The sequence below is a fragment of the Gymnodraco acuticeps genome, unplaced genomic scaffold (assembly GCF_902827175.1).
Source record: "Gymnodraco acuticeps unplaced genomic scaffold, fGymAcu1.1, whole genome shotgun sequence".
Classification (NCBI taxonomy): domain Eukaryota; kingdom Metazoa; phylum Chordata; class Actinopteri; order Perciformes; family Bathydraconidae; genus Gymnodraco; species Gymnodraco acuticeps.
In genome coordinates this window covers 147,616-166,586 of record NW_022990519.1, presented here as the reverse complement: position 1 = coordinate 166,586, position 18,971 = coordinate 147,616, and the positions used below count along the sequence as shown (strand labels likewise).

General features: G+C 44.2%; 1 protein-coding gene across 1 annotated transcript; it reads right to left on the bottom strand.

The window, feature by feature from the left end:
- Positions 1-32: 32 nt before the first annotated feature.
- Positions 33-18,395, bottom strand: pusl1 (pseudouridine synthase like 1). Its single transcript, XM_034227206.1, has 8 exons — positions 17,908-18,395; positions 17,764-17,824; positions 16,862-17,049; positions 13,466-13,615; positions 11,363-11,533; positions 2,016-2,070; positions 308-470; positions 33-156 (listed from the first exon to the last, which is right to left on the bottom strand). The coding sequence occupies exons 1-8, from the start codon at positions 17,961-17,963 to the stop codon at positions 92-94; spliced, it is 909 nt and encodes a 302-aa protein (XP_034083097.1). The 5' UTR covers positions 17,964-18,395; the 3' UTR covers positions 33-91.
- Positions 18,396-18,971: the final 576 nt, after the last annotated feature.

Sequence of the window (18,971 nt, the reverse complement as noted above, 5' to 3'; positions counted from 1 at the left end):
TATTCTAGTTGTAAGTAAAGAAAAATAATATACACATTCAAAACTTTCTTACAAACATTGCACACAGCATTATGGAAATTATAAACAATCATTATTCCTCTGAGTTTCCACTGGAGATGCATTGCTCCTCTGACGTCTGCTGTGAAAACTGCAGGTCTAAGGAGGGAAAGAATTGGCAATACATCAGAAAAATGTACCAAACAAATAGTTACACACAAAAAAAGTACTTACTATGAAATGGTAAACTGACAAAGACATCAGGGCAAAAACTACACTTAGCATGTTAAGGAAATATGAGCCTTCTCACCTGTCTCTCTGTAGTCCACCCTGGTGAGGAAGAGGCCGTCAGGTGGAGCCACCATGGCTTGTGGGTAAGCGAGCGAGTCCCTAGCCAACAGTATCTCCTTCAGCTGGGGCACTGAGAGCCTCCCCTGCCCTACAGCCACCAGGGCCCCCGTCATCCTTCGCACCTGGACAAACAAACATTTTATGTATTCCACACATGGCAGTTAATTTAAAACAAAACATGTACACTTTACAAAGCATGTACTAGTTGTACATAATACTAGTTGTTTTTTTAAAACACATGGTGGAAAGGCGCAGCGAGAAGACAATCTTATTTAACCTGCCCCTTCTTACAAAGAAGCAATATTCTTTCAGTCACAGTTGCTTACAAATACTGAAACAAAAAACCAGAACCCAATCAAGTCAAATTCATACTGTCTAAATATGATTTCTTTATACATTTTCTTACATCCCTTTAAATCATTCGGCAAATAATTCCACTTCTTTACGCCAACTACAGAGACACACATTATTACATCATGACTTAAAATATCTCAGAAATGTATGCTGAATGAAACTTATTTATGAGATATTGCAGTTGTTGGGGAATAATTTCCCCTGCATGTCAGATTTCGCCCTCTGACGCAGATGAGCAGCCGCTATCTCCCTTAAGGAGGGGCTGCCCAAGCATTTTGTTGTTGTTACCAGTTTGTGACCGGGCAACTCTCGGTCAGAGATAGTTATTGTTGTGGGACACCTGGAACACATCCTTCTTGGGGTGGAGATGACCCCGAGCCATAAGCGACAACAACTGTGATTCAGTGTCCTCAGCTGTTTAGTCTATCTATTGAAGAATGTTGATTATTACACTCTGAACTAGTTAAAACCTGGAGCTACAGGAGGGTTCTTCAGAATTGATTGTGGCATCTCAACCGTGTGGTCAAACCGTGGCCCGTGACATGTCTTGTGAATTCACCGGCCGAAAGCTCCAAAATAAACCATCAGTGTTTGACATCAAAGCTCCAGCTCTCCATCGTGTCTCCTTGCTTCAGAGGTTTCCCCCACAGCAGTCATCACCATTGTAACACAGGCAAACCGGTCACTTGGCTTCCTACGCCGGAACCTGCGACGCTGTCCCCAGAAACTGAAGGAGACAGCTTTTGTGGCCCAAGTACGCTCTAAACTAGAGTACACCAGCTCGGTCTGGGACCCCTACACTGATAAAGACAGTGATGCCCTGGAATCAGTACAAAGAAGAGGTGCAAGATTCATTTTTGGAGATTATGAATGGGACAGCAGTGTCACAGAAATGCTCAAGCGGTTGAACTGGGTGGAATTGAGTGAAAGGCGGCGATTGGCTCGTTTGGTTCTCTTCTTCAAGATTGTCCATAACATCTCAGCCATTGATGCCTCCATGTACCTAGAGCCAGTTACAAGTGCAACCCGCAAAGCCAACTCTTTGAACATCGCTACTAGTGACACTCTTAAATACTCTTTCTTTCCGAGAACAATCAGAGAGTGGAACTTGCTACCAGAAGAAGCTGTCATCGCAGAGTCCGTGGAGTGCTTCCGGCAAACTTTAAGTGACATTTAGTGGGGATCATCCATCCCCCACTGAGCGTGATACCTCTGGGTTCTGCTCAGTATTAATCCAGCAGATGGTGCAACTCACTAACTGCATCACATTTGCAGACCTTAAAAGGAGAGTGAGAACAGTGAGAGGGACTGACCTGCTTATAGAGGAACGATCTGCTTGTAAACGTGATCTCCCAGAATGGTATTTCTCTGTAAAACCAAAAACAGGTGTTACATTTTGCACAACATATATATAGTATCCAAGAAAAGACAGAACATACAATTGTTAAACACAACAGCTGTTTATTTATTTCCAATTTGCAAATGCTTTAAGGCAGATTCCCAACACGTGTTAAACACTAATTAAACGTTACAATGATAATATTAGGTCCTCAAGGCATAGCAGTTGGCATCACTGACTGAATGTACCACTAAGTATTGCCACAAAGGTTGAAGTTATACATTTTAGAAGCAAAATAATATCTTGAATGGTCGTCAGATGTAATATAGCATAATACTGAGCCACATTGAGTGTAGATCTGAATGACACTCATTGTCTGATTATTATATGTATATCATTCTAAAAGTCTTTAAAAATGTATTTCATCAGTCCCAACCATGTTCTGAAAGTGAATTATTCATTTGAACTAAAAAGTGTTCATGTCTCATGTGTATTTTATGTAAAGACATGTCCTCTCTTTGTCTCTCTTTAAAGAGAGGACCCCCCCCCCACAGTTAGGTGCCGATGGGACGCTCATGCTGCCAGACATCATCAGATAGAGCCGGGCCTCTCCTCCTTCACAGACTTGTTTAAATGTCACATGCTGAATACGCCACCTCTCTGAAGAACCAGCACCTTACCGTGGTAGAGAGGTTTGTGTGCCCTGATGAACCTGGGGGCTGTGTTGTCTGGAACCTTGTGTTCCTGGTAGGGTCTCCCATGGCAAATTGGTCTCAGGCAAGGGACCAGACTAAGATTGGTTCAAAAGACCTCATGAAAGACGAGGATACCCGGGGTCCCCTTCTGGAGCCAGGCCCAGAAGGAGGACTCGTCGGCGAGCGTCTGGTGGCCGGGCTTGCCACGGAGCCCGGCCGGGCCCAGCCCGAAAAGGCAACGTGGGCAACACCTCCGCTTCTCCGTCCCGCGGGCCCACCACCTACGGGAAACAGCGATGGGGTCGGGTGCGCTGCCAGAAGGGTGGCAGTGAAAGCGGAGGGTCTCGATGGACCAGACCCGGGCGACAGAAGCTGGCTTTGGGGACGTGGAACGTCACCTCTCTGGGGGGGGAAGGAGCCGGAGCTTGTGCGGGAGGTGGAGCGTTACCAGTTGGATCTGGTTGGGCTCACCTCTACGCACAGCGTCGGCTCTGGAACCTTACTTCTGGATAGGGGTTGGACTCTATTCTTCTCCGGAGTTGCTCAAGGTGTGAGGCGCCGGGCGGGTGTGGGGATACTCACAAGTCCCCAGTTGGGTGCTTCGTTGTTGGAGTTTACCCCAGTGGACGAGAGGGTCGCCTCCCTACGCCTGCGGGTTATGGGGGGGAAAACTCTAACTGTTGTGTGTGCTTATGCACCCAACAGCAGTTCAGAGTATACGGCCTTCTTGGAGACCCTGGAAAGAGTCCTGTATGGGGCTCCTGAAGGGGACTCTTTAATCTTGCTGGGAGACTTCAACGCACATGTGGGCAATGATGGAGACACTTGGAGGGGCGTGATTGGGAGGAACGGCCCCCTGATCTGAACCGGAGTGGTGGTTTGTTACTGGACTTCTGTGCTAGTCATGGATTGGCCATAACAAACACCATGTTCGAACATAAGGATGCTCATAAGTGTACGTGGTACCAGAGCACCCTAGGCAGAAGGTCCATGATCGATTTCGTTATCGTATCATCGGACCTGAGGCCGTATGTTTTGGACACTCGGGTAAAGAGAGGGGCGGAGTTGTCAACTGATCACCATCTGGTGGTGAGTTGGGTCGAGTGGCGGGGGAAGCCTCTGGATAGACCTGGTAAGCCCAAACGTGTAGTTCGGGTGAACTGGGAACGTCTGGAGGAGGCCCAAGTTCAGGAGGCCTTCAACTCACACCTCCGGTGGAGCTTTTCGGCATTCCTGTGGAGGTTGGGGACATTGAACCAGAGTGGTCGGTGTTCAAAGCCTCTATTGCCGAAGCCCCGGCGGGGAGCTGTGGTCTCAAGGTCCTAGGTGCCTCAAGGGGCGGTAACCCTCGAACCTCCTGGTGGACACCGGTGGTCAGGGAAGCCGTCCGACTGAAGAAGGAGGCCTTCAGGGATTTGTTATCCTGGGGGACTCCCGAGGCAGTTGCAAGGTACCGACAGGCCCAAAGGGCAGCAGCCTCATCCGTGGCCGAGGCAAAGCAGCGGGTGTGGGAGAAGACATGGAGAAGGACCAAAGTTGTTCTGGAAAACTGTCCGACACCTCAGGAGGGGGAAGCAGGGAACCATCCAAGCTGTGTACAGTAAGGATGGGACGTTGTTGACCTCAACTGATGGAGTGTTAGGGCGTTGGAAGGAACACTTTGAGGAACTCCTGAACCCGACAACTCCGCCCTCTATGTTAGAGCTGGAGTATGACGGGGGATCAACACCAATCTCCCGGGGGGAGGTCACTGAGGTCGTCAAACAACTCCACAGTGGCAAAGCCCCGGGGGTGGATGAGATCCGCCCAGAAATGCTGAAGGCTCTGGGTGTTGAGGGACTGTCATGGTTGACACGTCTCATCAACATTGCGTGGAAGTCGGAAACAGTACCGAAGGAGTGGCAGACCGGGGTGGTGGTTCCCCTTTTTAAAAAGGGGGATCAGAGGGTGTGTGCCAATTACAGAGGCATCACACTACTCAGCCTCCCCGGGAAAGTTTACTCGAAGGTACTCGAAAGGAGGGTCAGGCCGATTGTCGAACCTCAGATTGAGGAGGAACAATGCGGATTCCGTCCTGGTCGTGGAATGACCGATCAGCTTTTTACTCTCGCAAGAATCCTGGAGGGGGCCTGGGAGTACGCTTATCCGGTCTACATGTGTTTTGTAGACTTGGAGAAGGCGTATGACCGAGTTCCCAGGGAGTTACTGTGGGAGGTGCTGCGGGAGTATGGGGTGAGGGGGTCTCTACTCAGTGCCATCCAATCTCTGTACTCCCAAAGCGAGAGCTGTGTCCGGGTCCTCGGCAGTAAGTCAGACCCATTTCTGGTGAGGGTTGGCCTCCGCCAGGGCTGCGCTTTGTCACCAATCCTGTTTGTAATATACATGGATCGGATTTCGAGGCGTAGTCATGGGGAAGGGGGTCTGCAGTTCGGTGGAATAAGGATTGCACCACTGCTTTTTGAAGATGATGTGGTTCTAATGGCTTCATCGGTCTGCGACCTTCAGCACTCACTGGATCGGTTCGCAACCGAGAGTGAAGCGGCTGGGATGAGGATCAGCACCTCCAAATCTGAGGCCATGGTTCTCAGCAGGAAACCGATGGACTGTCCACTCCAAGTAGGGAATGAGTCCTTACCCCAAGTGAAGGAGTTCAAGTATCTCGGGGTCTTGTTCTCGAGTGAGGGAACAATGGAGCGTGAGATGGGCCGGAGAATCGGAGCAGCGGGAGCGGTACTGCAGTCGCTTTACCGCACCGTTGTGACGAAAAGGGAGCTGAGCCAGAAGGCAAAGCTCTCTGTCTACCGGGCCATTTTCATTCCTACCCTCACCTATGGTCATGAAGGATGGGTCATGACCGAAAGAACGAGATCGCGGATACAAGCGGCCGAGATGGGTTTTCTCCGCAGGGTGGCTGGTTTCTCCCTTAGGGATAAGGTGAGAAGTTCGGTCATCCGGGAGGGACTCAGAGTTGAGCCGCTCCTCCTTCACGTCGAAAGGAGCCAGTTGAGGTGGTTCGGGCACCTAGTTAGGATGCCACCTGGGCGCCTCCCTAGGGAGGTGTTCCAGGCACGTCCAGCTGGGAAGAGACCAAGGGGTAGACCTAGGACCAGGTGGAGGGATTATATCTCTTCGCTGGCCTGGGAGCGCCTTGGGATCCCCCAGTCAGAGCTGGTTGATGTCGCCAGGGAAAAGAAAGTTTGGGGCTCTCTGCTGGAACTGCTACCCCCGCGACCCGACCACGGATAAGCGGGAGAAGATGGATGGATGGATGGATGGATGGATGAATACGCCACTGCAGTTTAGGCCCGGCTGGATTATGTGTGATGCCATGACAAAAATATGAATCTTCCTCGTTTGCAATGTGACATTACATTTTTCTTGCCGTTTGTTCCAAATCTGATAACTTGGGGAAGAATGAGCCGAGCAAACAGGCACATGTGAAGAATTAGGTCAAATGTAAATTTGAGTCAGCGCTTGCCGTCTGATTTCATTTGATATGTAAGAATGCAGAGACAGGTATATACAGCAAGCCTGTTAGCTCATGGACTCTGGTGAGGGACATCCTAATGTGGATAGACAAAGGCTGTGTCTCATGTTGCACTGTCTGTGTGTGTGTGTGTGTGTGTGTGTGTGTGTGTGTGTGTGTGTGTGTGTGTGTGTGTGTGTGTGTGTGTGTGTGTGTGTGTGTGTGTGTGTGTGTGTGTGTCTTTTCTGTTTGTAAAGGATATTGATAAAACGCATTAAGGTTTTCCAGGCATCTAACTGAGAAAATGATCAATTAGAATTTCAACAGAACGTTAATGTTTAGATATATTATGAATTGTTTGAGGGATTTCTAAATCAACAAGTTTGCAGTACAGTTGTGCCAGCATCACTGTGAGAAGATACGTAGGTACAGTGGTGCTTTGAGCCTAATGCATAAGGGACCATGTGAGGCTGCACTAATGACTATACCAACATGCTAATAATGATAATGACAAAATACTAATGTTAAGCAGGACATGATGTACCCTCTGATTATGCTAAAATGTGCTCATTAGCTCTAAACCCAAATCACAGCTGAGGCTGATGGGGATGTCATTAGTTTGGCATGTTTTGGTTACTAGCCAAAGTTCTGAGCAATTTAAAATGTTGCCCTGTAGATGGTGCTCATTAAAGGAATGTCCAGTTAATTATATTTCAACCTGAATGGAACATGAATATGTTTAACAAATGTCATAGAAACACATCCAATAGCTGTCAAGATTTTTCACTGGCTCTGGGGCATTTTGTTGTAGATTGTCCCTCTTTTAAAGCCGTTTATTATTTAAGAAAAAAGTAACAGCAAATTAATCAAGAGCTCCGCTGCAGGTTTTCATTCATGGCATTTCTGTAAAAATATAACTACACTATGATGAACATGCAACCATAGACACCCTAGTGTAAAAAGCCCTGATGCTCACAGCTTGTTGATGCACCATGTGTGCGGGGGGTTAAGGGACTATGTGACATTTACTTGGAACTGAATTCATTAAAGACAATAACTTGGACTTTCTGTATCTGACCGAAACATGGCAAAAACCCCTGGACTATTTTTCTTTAAATCAAATCACCCCAGCAGGATTCACATACATTGACAAACCTCACCCACAAGGGTGGGGTGGTGGTATAGCTGCTATTATCAGAAAGGAAATAAAGGCTACCATAATCCCCATCCCTGATGTTTCTTCATTTGAACACCTGATCTTCAAACTCTCTGGTCCCACTCCCCTGGTCACAGCCATCATCTACCGTCCCCCGAAGCCAAACCCCTCCTTTCTCTCCGACCTCTCTGACATTCTCACTCAGCTTTCTGCCATATCCCCATCTGTTCTCCTCTTAGGTGATTTTAACATTCATGTTGACGACCCGACCTGCAAATATGCCTCTGAATTTAAGGAAACCCTTCATTGCTGCAACTTCTCTCAACACATCAACTTCCCAACACACAGCCGTGGTCACATCCTGGACTTGGTCTGCTCCACTGGTCTCACCATCCATCATCTGTCCAGCCCTCAATCTCCACATCTCTGATCACCTGGCCATCATCATGGACATCAACATCCCCATCCCCGCCCAAAAGCAAAAACGCACAATAACCTACAGAAATCTCAAATCCATCTCACCTTCAGCAATCACTGCCTCCATTACCTGCAAGATGTCTGTCTCCCCCCCCCATTTTCTGAAAACCCATCTGAACTATTATAACAGCACCCTCTCCTTCTGTCTCAATGAACTGGCCCCCACAAAAACAAAAAATGTCTCTTTCATACACTCTGCCCCCTGGTATACCCTGAACTCCGCCAAATGAAATCAAGGAAACATCAACACAATAAAACCACACTAACAGTCCATCTTCAAATCTACAAAGACTATCTCCAGCAGTACAGTAACGCACTCAAAGCAGCCCGGTCTAATTACTACTCACAACTCATTCAGTCTGGCTCCAGCAACCCCAAGTGTCTGTTCTCCACCATCAGCAAACTTCTCAAACCCTGTGACAACGCCACCTCATCCTTCACCACCGAACAGTGCAACTCCTTCCTCTCGTTTTTCCAAACCAAAATCAGCAACATATACAGCAATATGACACCATCATCAGCACCCCCCACCTCCCCTCCTGGCTCCCCCCCTTCACCTCACGGCCCCTGTCCCACTTCTCCCCTGTGACCCCCATGCAACTGTCCCACTTCATGACTGGAATTAACTCCATCTGCACACTTGACCCAATGCCCTCCAAATGTGTTAAAGAGAGCCTCCCTGCCATCTCCCAACTCATCGCCACCATCATTAACTCCTCCCTCAGATCTGGATCAGTTCCCCCCTCTCTCAAACTGGCCGCTGTCACATCCATTCTCAAAAGACCTGGACTCACACCTGACATCATGTCCAACTTCCGGCCCATCTCAAATCTCCCCTTTCTGTCAAAAATACTTGAACGTGTCATTGCCTCACAACTAAAATCCCACCTCAGCTCCAATGACTTCTTTGAGCCATTTCAATCCGGTTTCCGATCAAAACACAGCACAGAAACAGCTCTTCTGAAAATAACAAACAACCTCCTCCTCTCCTCTGACTCCGGCAACCTGAACATCCTCCTCGACCTCACCGCAGCATTCGACACCATCAACCACGCCATCCTGCTGTCCCTCCTCGAATCATCACTCAACATCACAGACACTGCACTCTCCTGGCTGAAATCCTACCTCACCGACAGACATCAGTTTATCAACATCAACAACTGCACCTCCTCCACTGCTCCTCTGTCCCAAGGCGTCCCCCAGGGTTCGGTGCTTGGCTCCCTCCTCTTCATCCTCTACATGCTCCCCCTTGGCAAAATAATTCGTCGCCACAACCTTCAATTTCACTGCTACGCCGATGACATCCAACTTTATATCTCAACAAAAACCATCACCCCCACAACACACTCCACTCTCACCAACTGTCTCTCAGAAATAAAAGCATGGATGCAAACAAACTATCTCCAACTGAACAGTGCCAAATCAGACATCATCATCATCGGCCCCCCATCCCGTACCAAAGCCATCCAGAATTTCAACTTCACCATTGACAGCCACACTCTATCTCCCCCCCCTCACATCCGCAACCTCGGAGTCATCTTTCGACAGTCAGCTCAAATTCAACCACCACATCAATCACATCACCAGGACCGCCTTTTTCCACCTCAAAAACATTGCCCGTCTCCGCCCATCACTCTCCTCCTCTGCTGCTGAAACCGTGATTCATGCATTCATCACATCACGACTCTACTACTGCAATAGCATCCTCTACTACGGCATACCATCCAACCTCCTCAATAAACTCCAACATATCCAGAACTCTGCTGCCCGCCTTCTCACCCACACCCGCTCCCGAGACCACATCGCTCCCATCCTACAGAACCTCCACTGGCTCCCCGTCCGTCAAATAATTAACTTCAAAGTCCTCCTCATTACTCACAAAGCCCTCAACAATCAGGCCCCCACTACCTCACAGACCTGCTGCACCACCACACCCCTTCCCGCTGCCTCCGCTCATCAGAAGCCAACCTACTATCCATCCCCACCCGCACCAATCACCGGACCTGGGGGGACAGAGCCTTCTCCGTCGCTGCCCCCTCCCTCTGGAACTCACTCCCACAACCCATCAGAGACTGCACTGACCTCACCACCTTCAAAAACTCACCTCTTCAATCTGGCTTTTAATGTGTGATTGTTTTTGTATTATTTGACTTTAACTATATATTTATTTGTTGTTCCTTTCTTTTCTTTTCACTATATCTGTAAAGCGTCTTTGAGCACCTGTAAAAGCGCTAACTAAATAAATCTATTATTATTATTATTATTATTAACTGCAAATCATCTGCCCATGTCCATATTGTGCACCATATTCTCAGGGCAAGTAATGAATGCGGTTAAGGTGGTACTCCCCATGCAGAGGGACCCCCATGGACCTGTAATCTCCAAAAGCTCTCTCTCTCTCTCTCCGGCTCACATATCACATAACTATATTCATGTAAAATAAAAGGTGGACTGAAATCCAAAAGAATACGTGTGTCCGACTTGTCTGGTTTAGTAATACAATGCTGTACTGATTTGGAGTCATTGTTTCACATGACATGAGAGCTATTGAAAACAATCAAGACTTTCCAATTAAACCCCCAGCGATCTTAATTTAAATGATATTTATTTTGCAGCCCTATATTAAACTACAAATTGAGTTTTGAGTCCAGATTATAGTCTACTCAAAATTTGATGATAATATCATATCAAACAGGCCACTGAGTCGGATTGAAGCTTGAAAGGGATTATTTTCATGCAGAGTGGAGTACCTGTAAATGATTCAAAGACATTGGCCAATTTCCTAAGCATCAGTTGATGTAAGATTGAGAAACACAAGACTAAAGTGTTTGGAGTGTGAAAGCACATGCATTATTCTTTATTTTCTATGCCTTTTTCTCCAATTTGGATAAAAAGTATTAACTGGGAGCACTGTGCTGTCTCCCACTACTTTTCACAATGATTTTTTCATCTAAATCTTGGCAAGAAAGTAAATACTCGTGCATTTGACCATGATAGATTATTTGTGTAGCTTTTTAAAATATATTTATGTTTTTTAAAAAAAATGTAGGTTGCACCGATTCATGTTTTATACTAAATATATAAAACAGACTAAGTGTAATAAAGACTTAACGAAACCACACCGAATTATCACCTGACTAGGCAGTTCCCAGCAGTTAGCTAGACATAGCATTATAGCTCATTGTTTTGGTAAGGACCACAGCTTTGTTTCACTCCCACGGGGCGGTACCTTATCTTTCCAGCACACTGACAAAGTGAGCTGCTAGCTGGTGAATATAGAGCATTTAGTTGTTAAAGAGCCCTAAGGAGTTGGTGGAGAGCAAAACAGAACTAAAAGAAGAGCTGATATCACACTTACATTCATCACAATTCACAAATGCTAAACTGTTCAGGATGTGTCAAAAGATATGAAAAGATATGTCAAGGTTATGTTTGAAGCTTGTTTGTTTGACCCCAAGTGCTCCAAAAATAGGTATGCAGCTGTTTCCTTTGCTGACTGCCGGCCTACCTGAGTATAAACAGCCTACCTGAGGAAATGTGTTTGTACGAAAGATCTTCCTGGTTGTATGCTGACCACATCAAGCGTCTTCACAGGATTTTTAAAATGGATGTCAGAGCTGACTGCCCTGAAGGTGCTGAAGTCCTGAGTCCCAATCAGCAGGGTGGCAGCCTCGCGCATGGCTCCCACATCCAGCTCCCTGATCAGAGACAGAAACAGGAGACATTTCTATTTAATAAGTGATCGCTAATTTGCAATACCTTAATCCATTTTGTAGCTTCATTTCACAGAGAGGACAGGCAGCGGGGATATGGTGTGCACTTTAAGTACCACAGGTTTTCAGGAACTTCATGTTCCAGCTTTCAAAATAGAATAATTTCTTGGTGGTGTTATATAATATTAACTTTTCTGATGCACAACACCATGTGACAGAGAGGAGCATGTCGATGAGCAGCTCGTTCGAGGAAGAGACTGAAAGTTGGCCCAGTGCTGCGACTCTCTACAGTCTCATGTTTCTGTCACTGCTTTAATACGATCTGACGGAGAGAGGGGGAGACACAGCGAGGAGGAGTGTGCCGAGTGACTCACTAATTAAAATCTTAATGCACCAATTTAGAATCTTGAACATGAGAATCATGAATGAAGATGTGGTGGAGCGCTGCAAAAAATGACTTGTGTCGGGTGTCTACTTTCAAGTCAGTCTCTAGTTTGTCCTTTTATAACTAGTGCTAGAACTTTTGAGGGAAAGTTGGAAAATGGCACAAATTGGAAAAATATAAAGTTATTAATTGAATTATTTTTAATGACCAAAATACCTACATACGAAACTAATGATATTCCCATCAGAACCATTGGCTGCACTTGCCTTTATGCTCATTCACAAACGTTAGCATGATAACCAGATACCTATGATGGTGAACATGGTAAACATTGTATCTGAACATCAGCATGTTAGCTTACGTTAGCATTGTTATTATTTCTGTTAGCATAACTCAAAACCACTGTCACACAGCCTCAGAGCTGGCAATGTGGGTCTCCAATTAATAGACACATTTATGTCCATCTTCATTTTGATTAAGATTAACTTTCATTTCTTAAAGTTGTTATTTTGTAATTCCATGGAGACCTGAGTCTAATCTACTAGTCAACCAACATAAAGTAAATCTATAAATATTTGGATTTCGCAGGATAAAGTTAAACTGAAATACTATACTTCTGTTATTTTAGAAAAACTGATCTAGAAAAATGCAAGATTTGAAGACTAAATTCAACATGAAAATGAACAGTGGAAATGTATATTTTTTGCAGTGGGAGAGATGGGGGTGTGTGATGACGAGGGAGAGGATAATCAAAGAGAGACGGAGAGAGGAGGCAGAGAGGCTGAGGGGTGGAGGGATGAGATGGATGCTGAAAATGAGAGAAGGGATACAACAAAATAAGCAGACACCAGAGAGAGAGAGAGAGAGAAACAAGGGAGGGAAGGAGAAATGGAAAGAAGGTAGAGAGAAAAAAGTGTAGTGGAGAAAAGGAGAAGATGGGCGAGGGAAAGCGAGAGTGAGAAAAACACAGTGTCAGTCATGTGCGGGGGTGTTGTTCTGCATGCGTATAAGCCCGCAGCTTATCTTGCCCTACTTTCCCTCCAAAAAAGTGTAGAGCTACAAGCAGAATGCTCATATGTACACTATGTGAAATGTGTTTCTTTACGCTCCCTCCTTCCAATCACAGCTAGAACATCATCTAGGCTGTGAAGCCCTCACCATTTCATGTTTTTCTCTATGTTTTTGGGTTGTCAGCTCAGATGAAACACTTTGTTTGACTGGACCTAATGCAGTTCCGGCGTGGCACATGTGGATTATTCATGTGTTTAACATGCCATTGTTTCTGCAAGGCTTGGCATGGGCTTATTGAGGGCGTGTCTGGTGTCTGGTGTGTGTGTGTGTGTGTGTGTGTGTGTGTGTGTGTGTGTGTGTGTGTGTGTGTGTGTGTGTGTGTGTGTGTGTGTGTGTGTGTGTGTGTGTGTGTGTGTCTGGACCCTCTTAAGAAATACAAATCTCGATTTGTATTTCTTAAGGGAACTCGACAGATGAGTGAATGAAGGCAGGGATGTCTGGTGTAAAGCAGGTTAACTCACGTGTTGCTGAGGTTCCAGCAGAGACGGTGCTCTGTGACGGGAAGCAGAGTGTGGTGGGGGATTCCCAGCGCGATCCGGTATACGTAGGTCCGAGAATTGGCACGGAAACGGGCATGGAAATTATCAGGCACACGGAGGGCACGGGTGATTCTGGGAGAGTGACAAAATAACTGTTACTGTAGGTTGAAAGCTGACATCCATTTAGGCCTGAAAAGCTTCCAGAATTCAACTTCTCCTCAATGTCTTATGTCATCAATGTGCAATTATTTCTTTTAAAATGACAGAAAGAATGTCATCAAGGGGAGACACTACAGGTGAAAGGCGTTAACATGTTTGAATGAAGAGATATCAACACAAACTTAGACAATAATGTCAGGTAAAAGCAATGTTTCATTAAAAGTTTCCTGACATTATCTGTTTAAATATGCTTGTGAGGCATGATCAAATGTAATCTAGCAATTACAAATAGACAAAGTGCAGCAAAAATAAAGACCTAAATGTGTATTTTGGGTATTTTCTTTACCCTAATCACAAAATATTTGACAGTTATATGTTTTGACCAGTTCATAAAAAAAAAGAAGATAAAATGTATATATATATATATAACTTTTCAAATTGTTCAAGCTCTGGTGATAATTGATAATGAAATCATCGCCAAGGCTGTTTTATAATGAAAAATATTGTTCCCTATGATTCAAATCTGTTCTGTAATAGTTTTCCTTGGCTTATTCTGCACTAGTCCACCTTCTAACAAACTAAATAACAACCACAATCACGTCACTGGTGGAGGTAACTATCGTACATGAATATATTAAATTGTAAAAGGTTTTTCTACAGAGTTATTCCAAATCCCAGACAATAATAAATAAAACATGCACATCCACATCTCCACATTTAGAGCTTACATCTAATATAGCTTACATAACCTCCAGGTGAGGGAGAGAGGGATCAGGATTGCTGTAGTTGCATTTTATTTTGTATCATAACGTATCACAAAACTATCTTCTATCTACTGAATGCTTTCATTATAATTCTTCATACATGTCTGACACACACCACCTCCCTTTAATGGGTCAGAGATGTTTTGTTCAGTAATAATACAGTGAGGAGTGGGGACTCTTTAATGCTTACATCTGTAAAATGAAGAACAAAGAGCTGTGCCAGGGTGACTGTGACCGCAAAAACTACAATAACACCCTGTAGCATTCGTCCACACGCCTGTGCATGCACTAAGAAAATGCTCCCATGCATGCGTGTGTTTAAAAGAAGGCTGGAGGTGATAAGAGCCGTGTATGAGTATATGGAAGTATGAGAACAATGCTCCAACATCCCATATATGTGCACATATGTCTAATTTTCTGTTCACAGCAGGGCACATTCAGTCAGTCTGTGTGTGTGTGTGTGTGTGTGTGTGTGTGTGTGTGTGTGTGTGTGTGTGTGTGTGTGTGTGTGTGTGTGTGTGTGTGTGTGTGTGTGTGTGTGCATGTGCGTGTGTGCGTGTGTGTGTGTGTGCAATGACAGAGAAACTAGGTTACGTTTCCAGGGGAGGAGATTGGGCGCGACACGTGGCAGAGGAAACCCTTGCTTTTGCCTTCAGTGTCTGCTCTGATGTGAAATGACAGGCCTGGCCCCCAAACCACACACACACTACATTTTCATAAGCAGTGTACAAAGCATGGTCTCACACATCTGGGAACTGGGGCATTGTTTGGCATGGCACCATTTTGCTACTCAGCAGTTTGCCCTTATGGGAAACTGGCTGCTCATTTCAGGCTAACTGAGGCCCTTTTTGGCGGCAGCACAGCAGACGAATGAACCCCCGACTAAAGAGGTATTTTCTCAGCGTGCAAGTCCACATTTAAATCTTGTATTGGCATTCTACCTTAGGAGGCAGCAGACCAAAGCTATACGCTGGAAGCCATATTGTGATTGATGCTGCAACAAAAAACTATTTTTGGTTACCTCTTCCATCCAAGTAAGAAGTGAAAAGATGGTTTAGGGTGCGTTTTTATGAAAATGCACAAATTAATGGGGATTTTGTATGAATATAACTGGATAAATATTACTGGTAGATGAAAAGGTTGACACTACGTATACAGTATAAGGCATTTTGGAAGACAGGAAGCGTTTTTATACTGTGTATTTGCAGGTTTCACACTCAATCACAGTAATTTCCATTTAGTTGAAGGAGTGTATCCGTGTGTGTGTGTGTGTGTGTGTGTGTGTGTGTGTGTGTGTGTGTGTGTGTGTGTGTGTGTGTGTGTGTGTGTGTGTGAGGGAGTGTGTATAAGGGATGCTATAGACCAAAAAGCAGAGAAGGGATAATCCTTTCTAACCTTCTCTCTGCAGGTTTAGGGATTAGTGGGATGCTGGGAGCTTCCCTTTCCTCCCTCCTCTCTTCTCTGTCTGCCTCCCGAATGGCTCGTTCTGTTTCACACTCTCACTCCTCTGTCTTAATTCAGTCTTATCCACATCGGTTCGGTGCTCTTGTATTGTCTTACCTTCCTATCCGTTAATCTATCACTCTCCTTGCCCTTCCCTGTTTCTGTCTCTGTGGTTATTTTTTATTTTCTTCTATCAGACAGAAAAACTGCTGTCTTGATATTGCATCACAGAGACGGACTGCATGAGACTAAAGAGGATATTAATGTGAAGTAATACTTTGTTAAGGACAGGTTTCACACCGCACACAGTCATTACACCACCAGGCCAAAAATAGATAAGAGTTTTTGTCGTGACTACTTCACATATCCATCCAATTATTGTAAAAATTATATATCCTGAAGAAAATGTTCTTAACATTTCTCACAGAAATCAAGTTGGACGCAAGAATGAACCGATGAGGATGTTTTGTTCACTGTGAACTCGAAAAACACATTGTGGACCACAACTCAAGAATAAGTATGCTCATTTTAAGAATTCACTAAAATGTCTAATGTGGTAAATGATGATGTGATGACTTGAGAGACAGACATGGAAACTGCACATTAATTGATTGGCAGATAAATGAAACCCCAAGGTGGTAATTGTGGATTTGAATGAAAAACAAATCACAATGTTAAAAACCTGTAAATCATTGGGGTGTATTTTTATTTATTTTTCACCTGCACCTATACCTATACACATATACACCTGTGGATTATAAATCTACATATAACACCTGTTGATAATAATTTCGACAGGAAACTCTGTGTCTCTTTCCATTTATCATTGCTAGAATAAAATGTTCTGTGAGTCCTCTGATTTCACAAGCCAGAGAAAAGTGTTGTTCAGTATGAGTGGCTTAATCTTGTTGGATACATTCTCAGTGCATGACCCTGTGTTACATTTAACCCTTGTGTGAGGAGATCATCTCTACTGTTGAATATCACACTCATCTAAGGAGTCCAGACTCACCCAATCTGCTCTTCTTTGAGATGGTTATTAAGAGCCTGAACAATAATGTCTTCGGCAAATGGCGGCTTATCGTTCTTGCGTTGGAGGTCAAAGTGAGCGGAGTTAGAGAGGGCGTGGACGCCTCTGTCTGTCCTGCTGGAAACTGACAGAGACACTGGGTTGATCGGCTTCAGCCTCCTTATTGCATCCTGTACACGGAGAAAGAGAACATCAGAGAGGTTAAAAATAAGCTGTTGGCTCATGTATTGTTAAAGAAAATCTATTTTGGTCTTTTAAAAACAATCATAGCTTACAACAAATAGTCAGAAAGGGGAGTTGAGCTTATTAGCATTCATGCTGACAGTTAAAAAAAAAAGTGAAATACTTGTAATATAAAAACTGTAAATGCATCTATGTACACACATACATTTATACCAAATAAAACCATTCACTTACATACAACCATGCCAAAAACAAACTCCAGCACATACCAAAACTAAACATACTAAAAAAACTATTAAATAATCAAAGTTAAATCAAACCAGGAAAGGTGAATTATGCATAAATGTAAGCAGCAGGATGTGTTTCTTCCTGTGTGTCTTTTCACTCAACCTGTTAAATGTACCAACTAACTCAAACTGAACACTTTAACTCTCGTGGAGAGAGGAGTTATTACAGGACAGTAGGATTGCATTACTTCAATCTACACAACATTTGACTGATGATTGCACATTGTAATCTGCCTGTATGATATGTGTTGTTGTCCCAATGCTATTTGGTATTCAGGCAACTTTACAAGTTATACTCGAATAGTAACTTAGTTCACTTATTTTCTGGTTTGCAGGACCAACAATGACAGAAAGAAGGAAAGAGGAAACATGTATGGAAGGATAATTAAAACTCAAAACGTTTACAAAACTTACCTCCACGTGGTCCTGGACCCCTTTCTTAACAAGTTCATGTTGAGGCATTTTCACTACACCACTGTAGAGATAATAATTATATAATAAATAATAACACACCTTTGAGTGCAACCAGATATCATGCATTATTATTACATAACCTACCTGTATTTTGTTCCAATGTATTGAAAGAAGATGAGATAGCGTGCACAGTTGTGCATGATGTCTCTAAATGTCTTTGACACTTCCTTATCGTAATGTGATACAAATTGGTCATGCGTCAACAGAAGTGGAAGGGTACATTGTAAAATATTCTTTTTACTGTCACAACTTTGACATTAACGCGTCTATGGTAATGACGGGTACTGGGAGCCGGTTAAGGACGACCTTAAAACCTGCAGGTGAGGCACTCAGATGCGACAAACTACATCAGGGACAACACAGCAGGCGCGAGCAGGCAGACTGTCGACACGTGCCGCATTTCCGAGTAGCCTAGTTATATCTGTAGTCCGGAAGAACAGTCGAGACGTCTGATCATGTATCCTTTTATAAATTACCAACATATGTAAGCATTCATGTAAAGTTAAGGCAAAACATGTTCCAAGGGGTTTGCAGCCCTGTCGGTCCCTTTTTGTTTGCGTCATAATCCAAAGAGGGGGTGTGTGTCGACGTCATCCTCGACCAGCCGCAAAGCCATCTGCCTTGAGAATCATTGCGTTCAGAGACGATACAGTAGTGGAGACGGGTCGGTATAAATATAATCAACACGAGCAACAACCGAGTTTAGATCAGTGACAGAGGCGTACCAAGATACGCTTCCTGACATGAATGGTATTTGTTTAAAATGCTGACAAATATGCTACACTGAATTTAGGCTACACAACACTTCAGGTAAATCAGAGATTCATCTGTTACAAATCTGGATTTTCAAAAAGCTAAAAGGCTAACTTTTGACAATCAAAAAGTAGAATATAATCAATATTCTGCTTTGTTCAAACTGCTGAATGTTTTAGTTATGTTTTATCTGAGTTTTGGCATAATAATTGGATTTAGTAGTACAAGTACCCAGTGCAATGCTCTACATTTTTAAACGACCCGAAACACTATGCTGATATTCTCTCATTTCTAAATGTGTTACTTTTATGTGGACTATTTTTTGTGCAAGAAACACATCGCAAGCATTGCATATGGAAATGAATGTGTGTGAAATATATTTCTGTTATACTGAT

What these genes read in the sequence shown, in the direction of transcription:
- pusl1 (XM_034227206.1), bottom strand. Translation starts at nt 17,963, where the DNA reads ATGCACAACTGTGCACGCTATCTCATCTTCTTTCAATACATTGGAACA. An exon ending in TGCTGGAACCTCAGCAACAC is followed by an intron (nt 11,534 to 13,465) that starts GTGAGTTAACCT and finishes GTCTCTGATCAG; the next exon opens with GGAGCTGGATGTGGGAGCCA. An exon ending in GGTGGACTACAGAGAGACAG is followed by an intron (nt 157 to 307) that starts GTGAGAAGGCTC and finishes TTCCCTCCTTAG; the next exon opens with ACCTGCAGTTTTCACAGCAG.